Genomic DNA, 21,418 nt, shown 5'->3' with positions numbered 1-21,418 from the left:
GTGTTGTTCCAGAATTTGTGCCAAATACAGAAATTATTCTTAAGATACTTTGGGCCAAACTATGTCTCCTTGGTTGTCTGGGTGGCTTCTGTTGATTTTAATGAACATTGCATACGTTAATTCAAGCACAAAATTGGCCCTATGATACTAAGTCACTGAGGTTAAACCATAAAACAGGTCATTCCTGTATTAATGTGTAAGCAAAGTTTAGGATACTTGAAGAATATGTTAGATGCATGCAAACTTTTACAGCCATTCCATTAGGCAATAGTAAAACACAGGAGGGAGGTATATTTCTTCACAGTCAGACATTATTAAGATGCTTTTAATAGTCAAATCCTGAAATAGTCTTCATTCTGTTATGTATAAAAAACACTGTACAAGAAATTTTACACTATTCCTAAAAAAGGGTAGATTTTGTGATTTGATTTGTAACAATTGGCATTTACAATAAAGACTATATGTCTATTTTATGTTACAAGTAATTCTGTAAACAGTTTCAGTATCCTAGCAGTTTTGCCACGGGGCAATAGTAATTTTACACTGTGGTAGAAAAATTTTATCTAACTATCTTGTGGAGGCTAGGGAAAAGAGAGAATTGTTTTTATATTATACAGCGTCAATTGTTGCATTTGTTCAGATAAATATAGGATGGTTACCCCAAGGTGCTTACATGTTAATCTCTAGCCACTTGCCTAAAGAAATACTGAGGAAAATATAAAATTACCAAGACAGTTTGTTTGAATAAGCAAAAAATAGTGCCTTGGTGGTTTCATGCATAGACCTAAACATATCTGAAGTGTTACAACAATTGAAAATTATATAAATTTAAATTGGGTTGAGGGAGTAAAATTATATGTAACAAATGTGACTGGCAGTGAAACAAACCAAATTATATCTTATGTCTTGTTCAGAAGTCTCTTCGTGAGTTCTTTTCTATCTACTTTTATGACTGAGTGTTGTTACATTTAAGAACTGGAATACAGCCACGAGATTATAAATGCCTGCCTGCAAAACTTGTTGCAGAACTATTCTGTTTCCAGGAATATTCTGGAACATTACAGTTTTGGGGTAAGAAAGGGTTACTCAATATGATGATCGCGCCATGCCAATCAAATTAACAATGCTTTGACCAGTTGTGAGACTTGAGATTCAAACACCTGAATTTTGGATTCTATACTATTTATACGTGATGGAGGTATCCAGGCTCCCTCTGTTGTCGATAGGGATCAAGTTAGTACAATCAGTAATCTCCAGAGAGCTACTTATCTCACCCTGTAGGAGACACCTGTGTTTAGTCCATCGAGTGGTCCTCCACATGCCATTGACTGTATTGACCAGGTCTCCATCAGCTAGTGGGAAACTGAGTCCCTGTCCCACGTGTAGCCATGCAGCTTTAATATCTGAAGCTGAATCCCACAGAAGGGCTGTATTGTTAGTCCACATGTGAGCACCTAGTTCTATTTGAGCTTCTGCAGAGTCCTGGAGACATCCATGTGGGGCTGGCAGATGTGGCAGATATCTAAGAAAAAAATGTTTGCCTTTTAGGAGTGGTATCTGGAGGTCAATTGCCATACCGTGCCCTATATTGGATATGGGTACCTCTGAATGGGCAACTGTCTTATGTACTTTCTTTCCTGATGTTTGTATTTAAAAGGAGAGTTTAACTCTTAAAAGAAAATCCATAGACATTTCATTAAAAGAGCAGCAGACAGAAAGCTTGAAAATATTGTGACTGAGTGAAAAGCTGCAGTATTTGATTACATGTTAATATACCCTCAAGGATGTAGTGTGATCCTTACAGATGACTTCACACAGAAAGCTTTGCAGGACTGTTTTTTCCCCATCCCCCGCTTTTCTGTTTCCCTCATCCAGTGCCATTCTTTTCCTTCTTCTGTTTGCCTGGAGTCCTCCAACCTGGCATCTTACCCCTACTGCCCAGGCTAACCCTGTCTGTATTGAGATGAGTGGTAAAAAATGACATTCAGTTAGTGCAGCCGCAGCTCCAGAGCACTCAGTGAAGATTTTTCAGGCTTGTCAAGGTTTGCAGTTTACAATGAGAGTAACTACAGAGCAGCTCACAGGTCCATCCTCTCTATACAAACTGAAACATTCTGGTACTCTTAGATAAGACAGGAGTTGCCATGAGATTTAGGATGCCTCTGCGCAACTACAGGGAGTCAGTTCCTGACATTGGTGAACACCTGCAGTCTGTGCTGATTTAATCTAGAATTATGACTTCTGGTTGTGACCCTGTGGCTATACTTCATTAACTAGGGTGCATTGCCTTGCATATATTTACATAAAAAGGCAAGCTGTCCATTTCATCTGTCAGTATACAGAGTGCTATGCAAAACGCTGCTTTACAGGCAGTTGTTCTCTGGGGACTTAATACCAACATGCTTCCATAGTCTTATTCTCCCCGATTCCTCTGAGAGCTTGCTCAAGAGTCCCATTAAGAAGAATGGCAGACAACGAGATGAAGCATTACATATCCCACATTTTCACTTCATGTTTTTTGCTGTGCTATAGCATCACCTTTGTCATAATTATATTTAATTTCATCATCTTAATATCTGCATACTATAATAGGTCACTTTAGGATGACTAGGAGTATATTACTAGAAGTCTTTTGCTTTTTGTATTGTAGTCCATGACTAGAAGGATCAGTATGCTTTAATAATGTCAGAAATCAGTGGATAATTAATCAAAATAGCTTCCAAGCTAAAGTTAAAAAAAAAAAGCTACATATTCAATGACAATCCTAGAATTTAAGGAAAATTTTCCTTGCCCAATTAGCATTCTAAATTTATACTGTAAAGTAATGCAGTGATGCCTGTTTGAGCTGCAGAGGTGAACTACCGCATTCATGAACGCTGCTTTTTAGCAAGGCCTGATGCAATAGGACAAGGAGTAATAGCTTTAAACTAAGGGAGGGTAGATTTAGGCTGGATAGAAGGAAGAAATTTTTTACAGTGAGGGTTGTGAAACGCTGGAACGGATTGTCCAGAGAGGTAGTGGAGGCCTTGTCCCCAGAAACGTTCAAGGTCAGGTTGGACGGGGCTCTGAGCAGCCAGATCTGCTTGAAGATGTCCCTGCTCACTGCAGGGGGGTTGGGCTAGATGACCTCTAAAGGTTCCTTCCAACCCAAAGCATTCTATGGTTCTGTGACTCTATGAAAAGCAGAATTTGTTCCTGGGGCACAGTCCGGACAGCCAAATCACTTTCCCTTCTGCCCTGGAAGTAGAAATGGCCAGTGGTCTAGCCCAGACCTGTTGCCAGGGAAGATGCATCCAGCTTGATTCTTCCAGCACAGGGCTGAGGACTGATTTAACAGTTTATTGCATTCTATGATAGTTTAATCAGAACTATTAATTTATTAACTCAGCTGCCAGTTTGTCCCACCTACCTCTCAACACCCACCGTAATGCCAACCTTTATTACTCAGCCTTGGAGGGAAAATGAGATAGTAGTTGTTTTTATGACGGGATTAAGCTGCTGTAAGCGCAGGCTATCAGTTAAAGAGGTGTTTCCATACTCCTTTCTCCTTCCCTTTCACGCATGTCCCTGACCCAGACAGCTGGTTTTTAAGAAGCTACTGAGCGAGCTGAACAGGGAAGTTTACTCGACTAAAATCTGGTTGCTTTTTCATCTACGATGCCTGTCTCAGCACATTTACATCCAAAGGCGTGCTAGTCCCAGTGCAGGACTGCTCTTCTTCTGGTGGCATTATAGATTCAGATTGACTTATGCCCATCACGTAACCATAACCTAAAAAATACAACAACTGGAGAGAAAACTTATCAAGAAATTTAGCATGTAAGTGCCGTCTTTCTTGCGTGTGTGTAGCACGCATTGAAAAATACTAGGAGGGAAGCCGTTCATTTAATAGCCTTTGAAAGAAATTCCTTTGAAAGAAGATAGCTGTTTTAGGTTACTTTATTTGAATTTTCTAAGGTATTCAGACACTTTATTATTTAAATCACAATCTTTTATTTTTTTTTTTTTTGCAAATAGTATGTGAAACTGTCTAACTTTTACGGTATTATCTAGCAGTCTTTGGTCTATGAATTGCCATGTAAGCTGATAGAATTTTACTAATTTTGGTGTTTCAGTAGACTGTGTTAAGAGACGTGAAGAGATTATTGTGAGAAGGAATCACATTATCTCTTTTTACAAAAGACTCAATGGATACAAAAGAGTTTCTAAACATGGGATGAGAAAAACATTCTTTGTGTAGGGGGAATATATTTCAAGCTAAGATAAGTTTAGAGCACTTCACAGGCTTTCCTGTTAGATTTTGGCATTTTGTTCCTGTTGTACTTGGGATTAACAGAATTGTAACTTCTATTTTTATAGAATGAAGCAATATTTCTTTTCCATATGATGCTGGTACTTTTTAGAAACACCATATTTGTTATTGCTGATCACCGTCACTGTTTTTTTTTGTGAATTTGTTTGCTCTGAAATTAATGCAAATTTATTTTCTTCAAATCCCTTTTTTCTCCTTCCTCTCACCTACACAGATTTGTATCATCAGTCTACTTTAGGGCAATGGCTTTTTCCATTAGAACAACAAGTGTAACTCTGAGTACACTGAAAACTTTCTAGACTTGCTATTATTAGATTGATTGGTTTATCAACGATGCAGGCAGCAGATATATTTAAAAATATTTAGGCCAAGCAATAGAAAGTGAATTATTTGCTTCAGAGTAGGGGATTAATATTTTTTTCAAGACAAACTCCTTTTCGTTTTGCTGTTCTGTTTCCTCCCCCCTTGCCATAACTGCATGAGGAGGCATGCACAGATGCCTGCTGCCAGAGTGTGATACTTAACCTGACCGTCAAACAAGCCTCACAAAGGAAAGCTTTTCAGGTCCCCCAGTGAAACAACCACTGCATTTTATTACGGCGTGAAATTAGAAGTGAAAAGCCTTATGGCTCTTGCTGTTTAGTAATGCGGAATATGTCGTTTCTGATGGTGATGGTAGTGCTGGGAGGGAAATAGAAAGCCAAGGAAGAGAAACAAAGTAACGATTTAGACAAAGAAGGCCCCCCTTTTTTCCCCCCTCATCTCTGATTGTTAGGTGGTCTATAAAACCATAATACTGCGGTGGATACAAGCAAAAAGAACATTTAGTTGCGGCTCTTTCACTCAGAAATGTATGTGTGAATTTGCAGGGTGATGTATAAGGCGAGTCATCTGTTATCAGAAGAGTTCACTAGTTTAACTCATTTATAAAACAGCAACAAAAACCTTGACTTTGCTTGGAGAGAGCAGCGCAGCTCTGACAGACACTTTCAGTTGCATAGCAAGATGGTGTTTATAACAAGACTGTGTGTGGTTATCTGAAGCCGCCTTGTAACAGATTGGAAGGGGAAAGTGCCAGCTTGAGGAGGCTTTCCCTTGTCTGAGATGAAAAGAATCATGTTTTCTCAATGAAAATTCTGTGCATGAATAAAATGTCAAAATATTTATGATCACTTTTATTTTAAAAGTATTATGTAATCACCAAAGCAAATAGTCAACCATTAGGAAATAAAAAGACAGTGTGTGAGAGAGACATTTTATAGCATAAGATGGACTTCTTTCAAAGTTACGCAGCAGCCGATCACTGTCGCTACTGCTGGAAACAAATTGTGTAAGCCCATCTGTGGTTCTGATATTCGGAAGGGAAAAGCTGTTACATTTTGCAGACCCTTACTTTTCACAGTAAATAGTACTGGTTTTCTAACTAGTTTACCTTCTTTGGACCCTATGTGCATAGAAAGGGTGGGAGGGAACAGTGATCTAGAAACAGTAGGGAAGTACAAGTGGAGAGTTTCTGCCATGTTTCTTACTCTCTAGGTTATAGATGCAGTCTTGGAGAAACTTTAAAAGCAGAAAGACAGACTTGACATCACTGATCCGTGATAGATTGGTGGAGCGGATGCAAACAAGACAAATCAGTTTATTGGTAAACTGCACTGTGGGACTGCAGCCTGAAGGAAGAAAGTTCAGACGGAGATGCAAAACTGCTACCGTTTTTTAGTTCAGGTGGTTCATTTCATTATTCATTAGTGTGGTAGCTACACTACCAAAGAGTTTCATATCTAATCAACAGCACAGAAAGAAGCAGGAAGGCACTAAGCGATTAAAGCTATTATCACTATCAGAAAGAAGTCTATTAGAGAAGAGCTTCTTAACCTTTTTAGACTGTATCGCTTCATTTGATTTAAAATAATTTATGCACTTTGCCACAGTATATACCTTGTGTGCACACTAGTGCTCCGAGCTTGACATATTGCCTGGTGCTGCAGTGCTACGCCTTGTATCTTGACAAGTGAAACCTCAGAATGCAGAGATTTAGAATAAGGGCTAGGAAAAGTTTTTAAAAAAGATATCTAATTAGCACTTGATGCAGCACGTAAAAGCAAGGCAATAGCACAATATGGAAGTGGTCTTTGAGGCAACAGTTTGAACAGGGATAACTGGAACAACAATTTTAAGCCCAGAGTTGGTTGGCAGAGGAAACAAAGATGTGAAAAAAGGAGAGCGTGAAAAAGAATATTATCTCTGTAGAAAAGAAGTAGTAGTGGAATAACCTCTTCACTGAGACTTAACCAAAATACTTGTACCCATTTTAAGCATTTCAGAAGAACTTCAGGAGGATGAGGAAGTGCTGCTAGGGCATGCACCTTCAAGGTGAGAGGTCTATGTTTAGGGCTCTCCTCTAGAGAAGAACTCATTGCTTACACAAGACAAAACAGCTTCAGCAGGCGAGACAATGCTCCATCAAATACTTTATGTTTAGGGGATTAATCTTGGATGTAGGAAGTTTAAGTTCAATTCCATGTTTCAAAATCAGGCAAAAGAAGAACTAAAAGTTTTTTTTTGGTGTCTGTGTTAAGCTCTAGGCTATGAGGCAGGAGAAGGGAAGAAAGTACGTGTCCCAGTTTCGTCTGCTAGTACAAAACCCTGTAAACAAACTTTGAAAAGAACTAGTAAGGAATGAACTTATGTTTGGGAGCCAATTTTCTGTTGACATAGATGGCCATGATTTTGATTTGATAACAAAGAACAGAAACATGAAAAGCATCCTAGGATTCTGCTACTGTCCTTTCACACAGACACTTCTGCTGGCAATGACTGATGTGCCAGACGACTAAGACATGCAGATAGATATCAAGCTGTCAGTGTTGAAAGTTATTTTCACTCTAAAAGGATTAAAGTTGAAAATGCTGCATTTTTTCTGCTACAGTGTGATGACATGACTTCTCTCTTTTTTTTAATAGTAATTTACTTTCCGCATATTTTATGTCAAAACAGTTCCTTCATTTTCAACACTTTCAGTGATTCTCACCTTCAGTACATGCACAACTTCTCTGCTAGCTGTAACTTGCTTTTTAATTCTGTGAATAGACCGCAAAGGCTACATGGACTTCCAGAAAATTTGACCTGAAGTTCTTGGCAAGTGTCTTCTGCTTTCTGGTGTTCTAATGCAGGGTGTTGGTGCATATGGAGGTTTGAAAAAGTGGATTTTCAGAGTTGAATGCAGTCCAAACAGCTTTTTTATCCAAATTTTTGAAACAGAGCTTCCATTTTAGAAACAAAGCCTGTAATGCTGCTTTGTGTATGGAAAGGTCTGAACGGACTGAGCCGATACACTGTGACTAGCCCTTTCCCTATCTCTATTCCAGGAAATATTGATACTAATCCAAAGTCATAAGGCTTCCTTTATTTGCTTAGGGTATTGAAGGCATTCAGTAGCTTAGATTGCTAGCACTTAAAATTGTGGTATTGGCATCCCTGATGTCGTCTACTGAAATGAACTAGACAATTAAGAAAAGGAAATTATTTTTTCAAGCTTATGTTTTTGTTAGATATCCAACAATTGCACTTCTGAAAATTTCCTTTACCTTAAGTCCGGACTTGATATTAGCAAGTTTGCATAACTGTGGAGAGCAGTAATTCGTGTCTATGTGTGTGCTTTCAGTCCCTCCACACCCAAGTAAAATAAATACACATCAAATGCAGCTGTTTGCTGTAGCAGTTTAAACTATACTGCTTGACTTTGCAGCCACTGAAGTCTGTCAGAAATGTTCCATGCTGCTCTGAAGTAACCATTCGAATGACCAGACCACTTTCCAAAGTGCTGGTAACAGATAGAAGACAGTTGTACCTGAAACTGCTGTAGTTTGCTTTAGTAACTGTATGTCTAAGCCTTGTAAGAGGCTGAGTAAACAGAGCTGAAATCGAGGATTTGTCCACCTCTCTCCTCAAGTAGCAAAATAGAGCTTCAAAGAAACATGTCAGTATGCTGTCCCTCTCTTACTTATTTGGATATTATTTTGAATAGTAATGTTTTATTTTTTCTGTGTCCTTCAGAATTTGTAATAGGAAGATACTGTAGCTATGTTCTGCATGGTTTGATGAAGAGAAGGTGCTAGTGGTCTGTTATGAGCCACTTACAGTCCCATCTGCAGAAACAATTTACATTTATTGAGACCACCCTGCTTGGAAGTGAAACCAGAAGTAAAATCATTTAATGCTGGTTTTGAAATGTAATTTTAAGTAGTATTTCAGTAGTAACACCATTTTGAGGTGAATAAGGGTTGTTCATATCTTTCGAGAGTTCAGTTCAAGGTGCCAGATAGGGAAGGTTTCACTTTGTAGGTTTATATTTAGCATGTATTTGGAAGATCTCATTTACCATCTTTTTCTTAAAATATAAAAGCAGTGAGAAAAATAGAAAGAATCCAATTCCTGGAAAGTTGTCTAAAACAAGTGATGTATCGTAAGTTCCATATTTTACCTGCAGGTTGTATACATCATCCTACTTAGATAAGAATTATTAAAATAAATCTCAGCTGCATTTGTAATGATGTGTTTTGGATCTATGTTGTACAGCTTTTGCTATTCTTTTCATAACGGATATATGAGATTCTGCAGGAAATAGGGCTTTCGTTGACGAAGACCACCACTGGATGGCTTATATTCCCTCTTACTTTCTGATGTTTGAACTCAAGACAAAATGCCATAACTTAAACCTTAGTACTTTAATGCCAGATTGCTCTGAATGAGGTTGTATGTGAATTAACCAGAGAAGTCTGTTAGGGCATTAGTCTCAGACTAATCCCAACCATCGCAGGTACACCCTTGTGTGATGTGATATGATATCATGTGATGGTGGCCACGTGGTTGTGGTTCCCTATCGCTACCTGTCCCTGCTTGCTCTTGTTGGACCCTGGAGGCTTGTGCTGCAGTGTTTTACTTTAAAACTGAAGAGAACTCGGAATAGTTAAGGCAGCTGTAACTACATCTCCAGTAGAGACACCATTCCCTTGGTTTCAGTGCTAGCCCCACGTTTTGTAGTTACTTTTTTTCTGAGCAGTTGACTTCTGAAAAATACAAAGCATTCATCTGTCCTAAAATATAAGGATATACTGTCTAAATGTGGATTACAAATGAAGGTTTTTTCTTTGTGTATATATAGTTTTATTAATTAGGACTTATCAGTTGTACTTGCAGATCATAGTGAATTCCACATCAGTACCCAGTTCCTTGTCATCTACCCCATCACAGTACACATCAGGATGTCATCAGTACAGAATAACAAAAAATACAGTTTGACAAAAACTAAGAATTGCTCTTAAAAGAGATTTTAAAGACCCAGATCACTCTAACCAAGTAGCACATTCTTCAGTGATCATTTAAAATCTAAGACCTGGCTTTCATTCAAAACCAGCTCTACAATTAGCAATACTTTCAGACAGTATCAGCTGGGTTCCCAGTGTACACGATAATGTCACAGAATAACCCCAACTGTAACTAATTTAATTAAGACTTGATCCTTGAATACAAAATCACTCCTTTTCACCAAATCATGATGCTCACTGACCTACAGGAGAGCAAACAGGCAGGGAGCCTTTCTCTGCCGTTTAACCCATTTGTTTATTCAATTACGAGGGAAATATATTACTAGAGTAATTCTCATGAGAGTCTCTTTAAAATGAACAGAGGAGTAATTCCAGGTAGCCACATGAAACTGCTATTTTACATAAAGGAATACATTTCACAGTTGTTCCTATTAGACTTTTAAAGACACTTAAACATCTCCCACTCTACATTAAATGTAATTGAATTTTAGTAGCTAAAATGTCACCCTGAGTTTCTAGAAAGGTGATGACTAGTGATCCAGTGGTTCGGTCTGCTAATGGGGGAGGAGAGGCAAAAGAGGCAGAGAAGGAAGAGACTGACTCACCTGAAAATGGATCTCACGAAGTGCTCAAAGGCTGCTTGATCAGCATATATCAACCTGCAAGCTAGTATGGCAGCTACCAATTCTGCACCTGAATGCCCCTTCCTGGGCTCACGGATTGTTTTGGCCTGAGGAACTGACTAGTTTGTTAGTGCATCTCTACCTTTAATGGTTTGTTTTAATCAAGACAGACGTGTACAGTGGGTGTCTGACCCAATAGGGTGTACGATCACCTGAAATTGCTCATCCCTGAAGTGCTGCAGTGCCTCATCTTAGGCACTCGATCCCTAGGAAAGGTCCCCACAAACTCGAGTGCAATACCCTGATACCATGAACCACTCACATGGAGAATTACTCACATGGAGCCTCCAAATCTGTCAGACTATGGAGTGTGGGTTTTGGAGTGCATTGAGAATGATCCAGTATGGAAATGCAAAAAGGTTTATTTGAATCATGATTCTGGATTCACTTACCTGCCTCTGTGGGATTCCTCACTCCAAGTGCCTGAAATTCTCACTGCATATAGTTCTCTTTTCCTGAGTTTTTCATTTGGTAATACACATTATGAAACAGAGCAGACCTGTACATTCTGCATGGGTAGACAGCCCATACCTTAGTGCTGGTAAATGATTTAAACTGGACATTAAAAAAAAAAAAGAGCAGGGATCTTTAAAATACTGTATCTAACTTTGGTTTCATAACCAAACACTTTTTTCATTTTAATATGCAAAATTCAAGTGAGCTGCCCTGAATCTATAGAAGGAAAATGCCGATCTTAAAGTTTATGAGGGCATGCATTACTAGAGGAAGTTGAGGGACAAATGTACGAATAGACTTTTATAAAATGATTTGACAGAAATTATGTGCATTCCTCAAGTGTGCAGCCAAAGTCCTTCAGATGGATTAATTGGTCTCATGCCCGGATGCTTTTCTTCTGTTTCACTGTAAATTGTTAAAGAGTTGTGATTCTCACCTACTTTTATGCTTCATTAATATTGTCCTATTGTGCTCAATTATTTCCTTATAGGTATAACTTTTAGAATTACACCATGTCCTCCCAAGTGCAGAAATACCAAATCACACTCCTGCATCAAGTTGGAGAATCTAATTTGTTCTTTGATTCAAACAGTAATGTAAATACTGATATTTTGGTTTTGGCATTAATAAATGAGATGTATCTTCTAGGAAGAGAATGTTTGCAGATTGTTTTTTATGTGTATGGTCTTTTGGGAAAATCTAATCCAGAACTAATGGGAGATTTTTTTAAATCAATGTACCAAAATTCTTTGAATTATAAGTCATCCTGATGCATTTCCTCAGTTTTATCATGAGAAATAGTTTCAATAAACACATCCCACATTTAATGACTCATATCGTAAAGAAGAAAAGTAGTTCAAGCTGTTCAAAAGAAAGTATGCTCTATGATATGATATTGCTAATACCTGATATTGTTCTACCAAGATAGCATGCTATTAAATGATTTGGACTGGGTAAATATTCAACTGTGCTTTCACTGCTCTGAAACAAAAAAATTGTGTTCTTCGGACAACTCAGAGTCCACTTTTTGAGACACAAGATGTAACAATTTCTGCTCTTATTTATAAACAACAGTTGTAGATTAAAAAAAAATCTCAAAATCATTTATTTCTTTCTCACTACCTGTTTATGTTTTGTGTTGTGTTTACTGCCATGGTGCTGAGATTTACAGATTGAAGATCACTTTTCTCGCAGTTCCTTTGGGAGCAGTCATATTTAAGTGTACCCATCACAAAGTGATTCTCTGTAAGAGTGAGGAATGCTAAATTCTCCTTTGGCTTTGATTAAATTCCTGTTGCCGAGAATGTTCTCTGCTCAGTACCTGATAGTGAGTATATGCATTTTTCAGGTACTTGTCTTCATGACATAGCAAGTTCTTAGGAGACAGCACGCTGAAAGATGTTTTCTTCCTTTTTTTTAACCATCTAGATTCCAGTTAAATACCTTAGGACAGCAAAACTCTTATACATTGTAAACATAAAACTTCATTTTTAACCTTGCTATTGTGAGCAACTGGAATGATGTAATTTAAATGCAATATTTGAATAAATATACAATATTTGAAGAAATAGTTTTTTCAATACTTAAATGATGTTTTACAATTCACTAGACTTTTAAAATTGTTGTCTTGGTGTAACTCTCTCCCATTCAGGTCAAAGGCAACATTTCCTAAGTTAAACTAATGGTACACTATTTTCATAGCATCACAGAATGCTTTGGGTTGGAAGGGACCTTTAGAGGTCATCTAGCCCAACCCCCCTGCAGTGAGCAGGGACATCTTCAACTAGATCAGGTTGCTCAGAGCCCTGTCCAACCTGGCCTTGAATGTTTCCAGGGATAAGGCGTCTCCCACCTCTCTGGTCAACCCGTTCCAGTGTTTCACAGCCTTCACTGTAAAAAATTTCTTTCATGTATCTGCTCTAAATCTGTCAATTTTTAGTTTAAAACCATTACCCTTTGTCCTATCGCAACAAGCCCTGCTAAAAATTTGTCCCCATCCTTCCTATAGGCCCCCTGTAAGTACTGAAAGGCTGCCACAAGGTCTTCCCACAGCCTTCTCTTCTCCAGGCTGACAGCCCCAACTCTCTCAGCCTTTCCTCACAGGAGAGGTGCTCCAGCCCTTGGGTCGTCTTTGCGGCCCTCCTGTGGACCCACTTCAACAGCTCCATGTTTTTACTGTGCTGAGGGCTCCACAGCTGGATGCAGGACACCAGGTGGGGTCTCATCAGAGCAGAGGGGCAGAATCACCTCCCTTTACCTGCTGGCTATTTCATTTTGAAAATACCTTGATGCAAATAACATGCATCATATGCTAATCTCATAGTGTCTGTATTTGTAGTTTAAAATTAAACAAAAAAAGACTTCTCTAACAGGGCCCTTAACTGCACATTTTAAAAAAATGAAATAAAAAAATATAAACCAAAATATTTTAAAGCAATAGTAATCCTTATTTCTTGAATAAAGCAGTATTTTGGCCTTGTTTCTAATTTTATGCAGTGGATTATTCACAGATCAATAGTAATATCTGATATATGAGTATACCTATGTGTGTGTATGGGCATATGTACACACATACACACGAATTTTGAAGGATGACAAATGCTGGAGTGCTTTGTATTAGAATCCTTCTGGCTTTTGATGCGATTGTTTAGTACTGAATAACAGCTCTGCAGCAATCTGGATGAGAAAATAAAGCCTACAGCTTCCAGATTTAACCACAGGAGATGATAAAACAGGTGCCTTAAAGAGGATTCAGTTTAGCAAGGCCAGCGTGATTAACACCCGCCATCTTCTGAAGGGTGCAACCGGCCTGCGATGACCGGTTCAGCTCTGCATTTCGCATCTCTGCCCGCCCCAGCAGTCGGGCAGCCGTTACGGTGGTGCCGGGGCAGCCACTATGGTGGCTCCGAGGGACCGGTGACATCTGCCACGTGCGCTGCCGGGATGCTCTTGCGCTGCTGCCCTCCTGCTACACACCTCACCTGCGCTTTGGAGGCCGGGCGGCAGTGTCTGCAAGGCGTACTTTATTAGATAAAGTCGAGCCAAAACCAGCTGCCAGCTGCTGCTTGGCCTGTATCCCTCCTTATCCTGGATGGAGGATTTCAGTGTCCTTCTAACAGGCACACATGTCACTAATCCAGAAAACGTGGATGTGTTTACCTGCTGGGTGGGAATAGTTTTCTCATGGGTGTTCTAGGTATTTCCTTGAAACTCTGCTTATTGGTGAGCTGTGCTGTACGCTTTCCTTTCAGACATCTAGGCTAAGCTAAATGCCAGTGAAATAGCTCCTACTGGTCTAAGGGAGCTTTAGGTCAGGCCTTTGCTGTGTTGCACTGAAATTATTAGAAATATATTGTCCCAATTTTAAATTTTGAGATGTATGCTTTTTTTTTGTATTCTCTGGAGACTTAGATTTAAGAAAATAGATGTCATTGCTGCTAGTTCTGACTCACGTTTTCTGGATTTTAATTTTTACTACACAGGGAATGATACCTGTCAGAGAACCTTCAACTGCTGTCGATGTGAGGCCTGATTCTGCTGTTTCTTGAGAGAATTTTCAGCTTGATGCTTGGCTTGGTTAGATGAACTAAAAATGGGGGAGATTTTTAGGATGGAGAAATGTTTTACTACAGTACTGTGCAGAGCACTGCAAAATGTATGTTCTTCATTAGACTTGTCTTAATGCACATTCATAGCGAAGCATGTCAAAGATGAGAAAAAGCTCACATCTTGTTGCAGATAAAAGATGCAACTCAGAGTGACACATGTAAATGGGATGAGAAAGTTTAACAGAACCAGGCAAGCTGAAGTTTATGCGGACAGAGATTACTGAAAAACTGCCATGTCTGTAAAAAGACAAATTTACGTACACAGTAGCCCTTCTTCAGACCTAGCATGTATATAACATACTGGATCTGGAACGCATTTCCCGCTCCGTATAAAAAAACTCAGGAGAGACTTCATGGGGAAAGAAGCTATTTCTTTACCTGCGATTATTGCCTTTTAGAGGATAAAGCTCACCAGAAAGTGGGGGGAGATCTGAGTATCTCATCTGATTTACAGTTTGAGTCAAGGACTCAAAGGTGAGACCCAAGCTTCCAGCTTTTCCAGCTTCCCACTTTAGGGGAATCATGTAACAGAATAGCTAAGAGGATAAATGCACAAACCTCAATGGTTTGTTGCTGAAAGTTTAATAAGTACCTTTTGAGAAGGACAGTCTTAAACTCGCTAGTGCAAAGTTATTGACAACATTTCTGTCTGCTAGCACTTTTTCTCCAACCTACAGAACGGTACACCTCCACTAAAGATAGGCAGGCGGCTTCTGCAGCAGCCCATGATACTAGGAGAAGCACAGCGCTCTGAGGACTCCTCATACAGCAGGAGCAGGCAGATTGTTTTGTTTATGTGTAGATAAAAGCGTATACTCTAATCAAAGCCTATAAAGCTTATGATGGATGCCCTACGGCTTGCTACATCATCTGTTTTCCTCGGAGTATTCTGCGAGCAGTCGGATTGCAGGATACTGCTCAGCCCTGGTTTATTTTGTCCATCTTTCCTTTGAAGTGTTGGAGTTGAGATGCCCATCGTTTCTGCCTGCCCTGGTGACAGGCAATGCTGGGGCTCAACTGAAAGTAGCCTGGGCTACCTTGAGTGATTACTGAGACAGAGCGACAACCAGACAAGGCATCAAGTGCCGGCGCCTACTTACATTGCAGGTAAAGACATCCTGGTACAAATGCCTTGAACAAACCCTCTGAAGCGTACAGCATCTTAGTATTTCCTTCCAGGACTACCAGCTGTTTTGCTCTGGAGCCTGCAAGGACGGGGTTCCAGTCAGCATGAACTTGGTCCTAGCTGTCTTCTCAAGACTGTGGATATGCTGGTTTAGGTACGCTCTATGTGGCTGTGCAGCAGTGAAGCGGGAATTCAGAGAAGGCAAGGATGTGGAAATCCTGAAAGCCTTGGGGATTCCTGACAAAGTCGCAGTGTCGTCGAAGTGCTGCCCATTGTGTCTTTACACTATTTATGTCTCTGTAATTTGGGGCTAAATCCATCAGACAGGAGAGTTGTAAAATTGGCATGACAGTGGAATTGGGCTCAGATGTGTGGTAACTATCCCACAGAAGGAACAACACTCTGGAATTAGTTAAATTTACTGACTTCAGTGACATTTTATAATGTAACTTTCTAATTACTCTGTATACAGCACATCATTGTGAATTTTGAAGAGCTAGAAATTGAGTCTAAGACACCAAAATATACACAGAGAAAAGGTGTGAGTGGTATTTTTCTTTCCTGAAATATGTAACCTCTGTGACTAGTGGTTTTATTATATTTTTCAGGCTTTGTTGCTAGTAAGAAAAGTGCTTAACTTGTAAAACACTAATTTTTTAGTACATTAATGATACATGTGGACAGCTGAGATACAGCCTATATGTATTCATGCTTGTTTTTGAATAGCATAAATGTATATGTATCCAATCTAATACTATGTATAAAAGAAATGAATAATATAAATGCTAAATTGCCTGTCAGGGGCCTTTCTTTTTGGTACAATAAGTACTTTCCACTATTACCAGAAGGAGTAGGTGTTATTAACTCCCAACAATGCCAGTATTTTCCAGATGATATGTCTAACAAAGGAAGAGAAAAGGTTTCTGGATGTGAAATACACATCTATGTTTCAGCTGCAGTAAATGCTCTTGATAGTGTGTTTTTTGTTTATGCTATGCTGTGAAGCTTGACTCTGGTTTGCAGAGATTGAATCTCAACTCTCTGTATAACTATTGCAGTAGAGGTTGAAGGTGAAGAAATGATAATATGGTACTTGAAATAAAGTGGTTTTGCTAACAGACCAGTGAACATTGTACAGGAATAGTGGTTAAAAGTCTGCTGAGTTTACTCCGTAGCTTGATGAAATAGTTTCTCACTTGGGCAGGCAATGTGCCCATCTAATCTTCAGGCTGGTCAACGAGGAGAGGATTTAACTTTCTCCAGTTTAGAGCAGTGCTTTTGCTGTTGTCTCTGTGGTGCAGTGACATGGTGTTAAATGGTATTAGGACCTAGATTCAATAAGGCGGAAAATAGGATGGCACATAAACAAGTGGGACAATTGCCTTGTACAGCAAGAAATAATGATAATATTTCTTGTAATCTAACCATGGCTTGACATGACCTTGCTTTGACACCATGACTCAGTGACACAATCTTATCCTCAGGAGAAGTGGATTTTTAAAGCCTATTATTAACTTCCTATGGGCCAAACAAACAACTGGAGAAGAAATGGAGCCATTTGTCGTTGTTTATTTCTTTCTCTTCCTGACACTTCTCTGCCTCCTGATTCTTCCTAGTGCCTGGAGCCCTGCAAAGAATCCTGGGACCTGAAGAAAAACCATTGCCAAAGCTTCTGTGAGGTACGTCAGCCTAAGGGCATTCTTTCTCGCTTTTTTCTAGCTGTCTCTTTCATTTAAATTATTAGCTTCGAGGAGACAGCTAACCAACATGGGATTTTTACAGCATTCACCTTCATTTGAGTGGATACACATGTAACAATTTAGCCATATTGAGTTTAAAAAAAAGATTTTTTTTTTTGTAACCAAATGATTCATCTCAACTTGAGGTTTTAAGGCTTGATCCACCCACACTTGCATAGCTTCTCTCAGAAGGTGATGTTAAATCCCTCCTGTAAGTTGCTGTTTCTACCACATGCCCTTCTGTCTTTTCTCGCCATCTGTAAGAAAGAATATCTTTGTTTAAAAGATAAAGTGTCATTGTGTGAAAATCCTAGTGCAGGGTAGCTGAAAAAGATGGCTTTCCTGTATGTGAAAGTCAATCTGTTTTCTAAAAGAATGTCTCTCCAGGAGTAACTGGATTGTGGACACTTAGTTCAGAAGACTACTAACAAAATTATATTAATTATTCAGGAACAGGTCTTTGGAAAATTCTTTCTGCATCACGTTTCAGAATAAGCAAACCTAGATCAGTTAAACTAGTACAAAAACCAAGATGGTTTTATTGGATTTAGGACATGGCTCTGCTGAGTTGGCGGAAACCAGCTGTTACAGTTCTTAAGTGTTTTTTAATACAAAATGGAAGTATCATCTCAGTAGAAAGTTGCTTTATTATGACTAAATCAATATAAAGATATGCCTGTCTTTGCCTGTTAAGGTGTATGTTTATGAAGATTTTCAGCTTTTCCTATAGAAGAATGGAAGTGACCTTAATTGATATATTGGTATCACTGACGTACTGATTTAACTCCTCCCTCATCACTGTGAGCACTCTTTTTCTGGTACAAGAGCATGTCTTATATTTGAATTATTTTAAACATCACGAACATGACTAAGAAAATGAATTTCAACTAAAAAAAATTTTTAGGTCCAGCTATGTGTAGATAGGGATTACTGGATTACTGATCTATGTGGTTACATTAGAAGAAAAAGCAAAAATTTCTCAAGAATACTAATCCTTATTAGAGTTCTTTAACTTGAATTAATTGCTTCTTCCTCATATACAAAGCAATAGGTAGTGTAATAAAGCAGTTTTAGTGGGTCTAATTTACATCATTCGCATATATCACTTCTCACTCAGGCTGTATGTTTCCAGATATGGGTGAAAATATGTATAAAAGTGTTTTAAAAGGAAAACATTTGTAGAACACTATTCCATCCTGGTTAAAAACAGTGAGCATCCCTCTTTGATTAGTGTGTTGTGGTTGAAGCTAAATTTAGAACTTCAAAGGCCCATAATGAAGAGCAGCACATTTAGCAGCTAACTGAAAAATGAGCTGTGAAGTAGGGTGAGGAGGAGAAGCCTTGAGGACGTATTATGCCTCAGGGAGCTATAAAGTTTTTAATTAAGTAGCTGCAAATTTGTGATGTTTTAGGATTTGAAATTAGCTTCACACACACACAGAAGCACGGGAGCACTTTCCTTTCTTGCTCTCAGACTCATGTGTGCTCCATAGACATTGTTTGATTAAATTAAATGAGGCTGTTTTCTTCTGAGAGTGTTTTCAATCTTTTTGTGTTTTGTAAAAAGTCTGGAAGCAGAAAAATAGCTTTGTGTTTCTCAAGGTCCCTGCTTGGTACGTTATTTCTTGTCTACTGAACAAGTGTGCTAATGTTAAAAGAATTTTACATGTGGAGAAGAAAAGACAACAATTTGTCTGACTCCTTTTTTCTCCGTAAGCTAAGTTTCCTGCTGGTTTAGCTTCTTAACTGGCTAACCATGGGATCAGGAGCGTTCCAGTGCGGGAGAACAGCAGGAATGTGTGTCCAGGCATCCCTGGGATTGATAGGAGAAAAGAGGACTGCTCATTTTGGCAGCCTTTAGGCTTGTTAAGCTGTAACATCCGGATGCATCCTTAAAAGCCTGATTCAAAAATTCTGGACTGCTCTGTAGGACGCGGTGGGAGAGGTAACTTAGTGGCACATTCCTGGACCACAGTGACTGTGGAGAATAAACGGACACATAGTCTGTGAAACACCTGGGCCTCAAGAATCCTTCTCATTTTGCCAGAAATATGAGAACGGTAAAAATGAGAAAGTAAAATATTTGAATATGGAAATAAGTTGTGGAAGTTACATGAATAGTTGAATAGAGAGTGGGTTACAATTCCTGCGTAGGCTTAGGAATCTGCAAAGCAGGTCTGTCAGAGTGGAAGGTTTTTTGTTCCTCTGAGATAGAAAGAGTGGCCATAGATAACCCCTACGTGATTCGTCCATCTACAGTTCTACTGATCACTTTGAGGGAATCGCTTTAGCCATTTTTGCACCAAACTAAATAAAGCACCAGAGAAAAGAGGAGGTGAAATCCCCATGTCATACACAGTGTTCTGCCCAGGGTCCTAGATGCTATTTTTAATATGATTTTAAGTGAACCTTGCAAACCTCTAAGTAGTACACATGCTGTAAGATGTCTGTGCTTTGAAACAGCCTCTCATATGTCTAAGACTTGTCTTCTCAAAGAAGTAGCATTTACTTTGATCTTTAATTAGTATATTTGGGGCTAATTTTAATTTGTGTTTTCTGCTGATCATTTTATCAGAAATTTAGTTCCAGTTCCATGAAGAGTTATACAATTACTAGTATGCTGGCAAGAACATAAGGATGCTGCAAAATCTCCTCTTAGCCAACTCAGTTCAAACAGTGTAATGAAACAAGATTTCACTTATTTGTATAGAGAGGCATTACATAAGGTATTGTGGGTAAAGTGTTATGAAGTGCAAAGGGATGAATATGGGGTAGTCCAAAAAACAGACCGTCTGACCACTGCTTCCCCTTTGTTTTGGGAATGTTTGTAATCTGGCATTGAGCAACTTTATAGCCAGCCAATGTGAGGAAAACAAGGGAAAGCTGGCAGATATAAACAGATATATTCCATTAAAGATGGTGGTCTTACTTGAGGGTTTTCATCATTCTGTACTTGGAATGCTTCTTTAGAAGTGGCTTGAATATATAAACCTTCAGGGACAGTCTTGCAAAAGCTGAAAATCCAAATTTTCCGTTAGGAGGTCTTGGAAAACGTACAACATTTTTTCCTCTTCTTTTTTTTTTTTTTTTGTTCCTGTTGGAAACTTTATACAATTCTTTTGTTTTCCATTTAGCCTCTTTTCCCCAAGAAGAATTATGAATGCCTAACTAGCTGTGAATTCCTTAAGTACATCCTGTCTGTGAAGCAAGGGGACTGCCCGGCACCTGAGAAGGCCAGCGGTTTTGCAGCTGCCTGTGTTGAAAGCTGTGAAGCTGACAGTGAATGTTCTGGAGTGAAGAAATGCTGTTCCAATGGATGCGGTCATACGTGCCAAGTTCCAAAAAATCTGTACAAAGGTATAGATTATTAATACATACTCATACTGGGCTAACAACTTCAGGCCATAACAGAAGAAAACCAGGATTTTCTTTTCACAGGAGTTTGAGTGCATGGGAAGAAAAAGAGAGGCACATGTAAGAGGTGTGGCTGGACACTGAAAGGGTAGAAAGCCAGAGAAAAATGTTGCTTGGGTTTCTGAATTTTTTTCCCCCCCTTATGAAGCCCATGTCTGGAAATCTCTGGAGTGTAAACATGTGGCTATTGTGAATCATCTTAAGCAGAATAAATTTACCAATTTAGGTGAAATCTCACTTAATTTGATGCAGATGAGAGAGAATGCAGCAGGAAAATATTTAATGATAAATAGTTCCAGTCCTCTTAATCACAAATAACATTAATGCTTATAAGCCAAGCAGGTAGAACTACCAAATATGAAGTGTGAGATAATCTGGTAAAAGAACAAATCAATGCAATATGTTTGGCATTGGTGTTCTTAATGACCTGAGAACAAAAAAGTGAAAAATTATAGTATCCACATATATAGTAATTAATTATTTAAATCTAAGGCAATGTTATTAAAAAGTTTTTAATTTGTTTGAGTCCTGAGGTTCTACGAAAAAGGTTCTCCTTGACATCCATCAGCTAGAACATGTAGACTAAGAAATTATATGCTTGAACAGGCTACAGATTTTAACATGTTGGCATTAAAAAGCTTTATACATGGAAATGTTCTGAATATATGCTCCTAGTGCAGAACAATGAGCATTTATGACAGGGATTTTCTTGTTCCACAGTGTTGGAATGGTTTGTTAGGAATCTATTCTCCT

General features: G+C 38.8%; 1 protein-coding gene across 1 annotated transcript in view; it reads left to right on the top strand.

Annotated features, from left to right (window-relative positions):
- Window positions 1-21,418, top strand: part of ANOS1 (anosmin 1) — a 150,341-nt gene that overhangs the window by 64,719 nt on the left and 64,204 nt on the right. The window contains exons 3-4 of the mRNA XM_075428212.1: window positions 17,129-17,191; window positions 20,386-20,608. Of these exons, the coding sequence (XP_075284327.1) occupies window positions 17,129-17,191; window positions 20,386-20,608 (286 nt within the window). The remainder of the gene's footprint in view (window positions 1-17,128; window positions 17,192-20,385; window positions 20,609-21,418) is intronic.

This window comes from Opisthocomus hoazin, chromosome 1 (assembly GCF_030867145.1).
Source record: "Opisthocomus hoazin isolate bOpiHoa1 chromosome 1, bOpiHoa1.hap1, whole genome shotgun sequence".
Taxonomy (NCBI): Eukaryota; Metazoa; Chordata; class Aves; order Opisthocomiformes; family Opisthocomidae; genus Opisthocomus; species Opisthocomus hoazin.
This window is presented reverse-complemented; position numbering and strand designations above follow the sequence as displayed.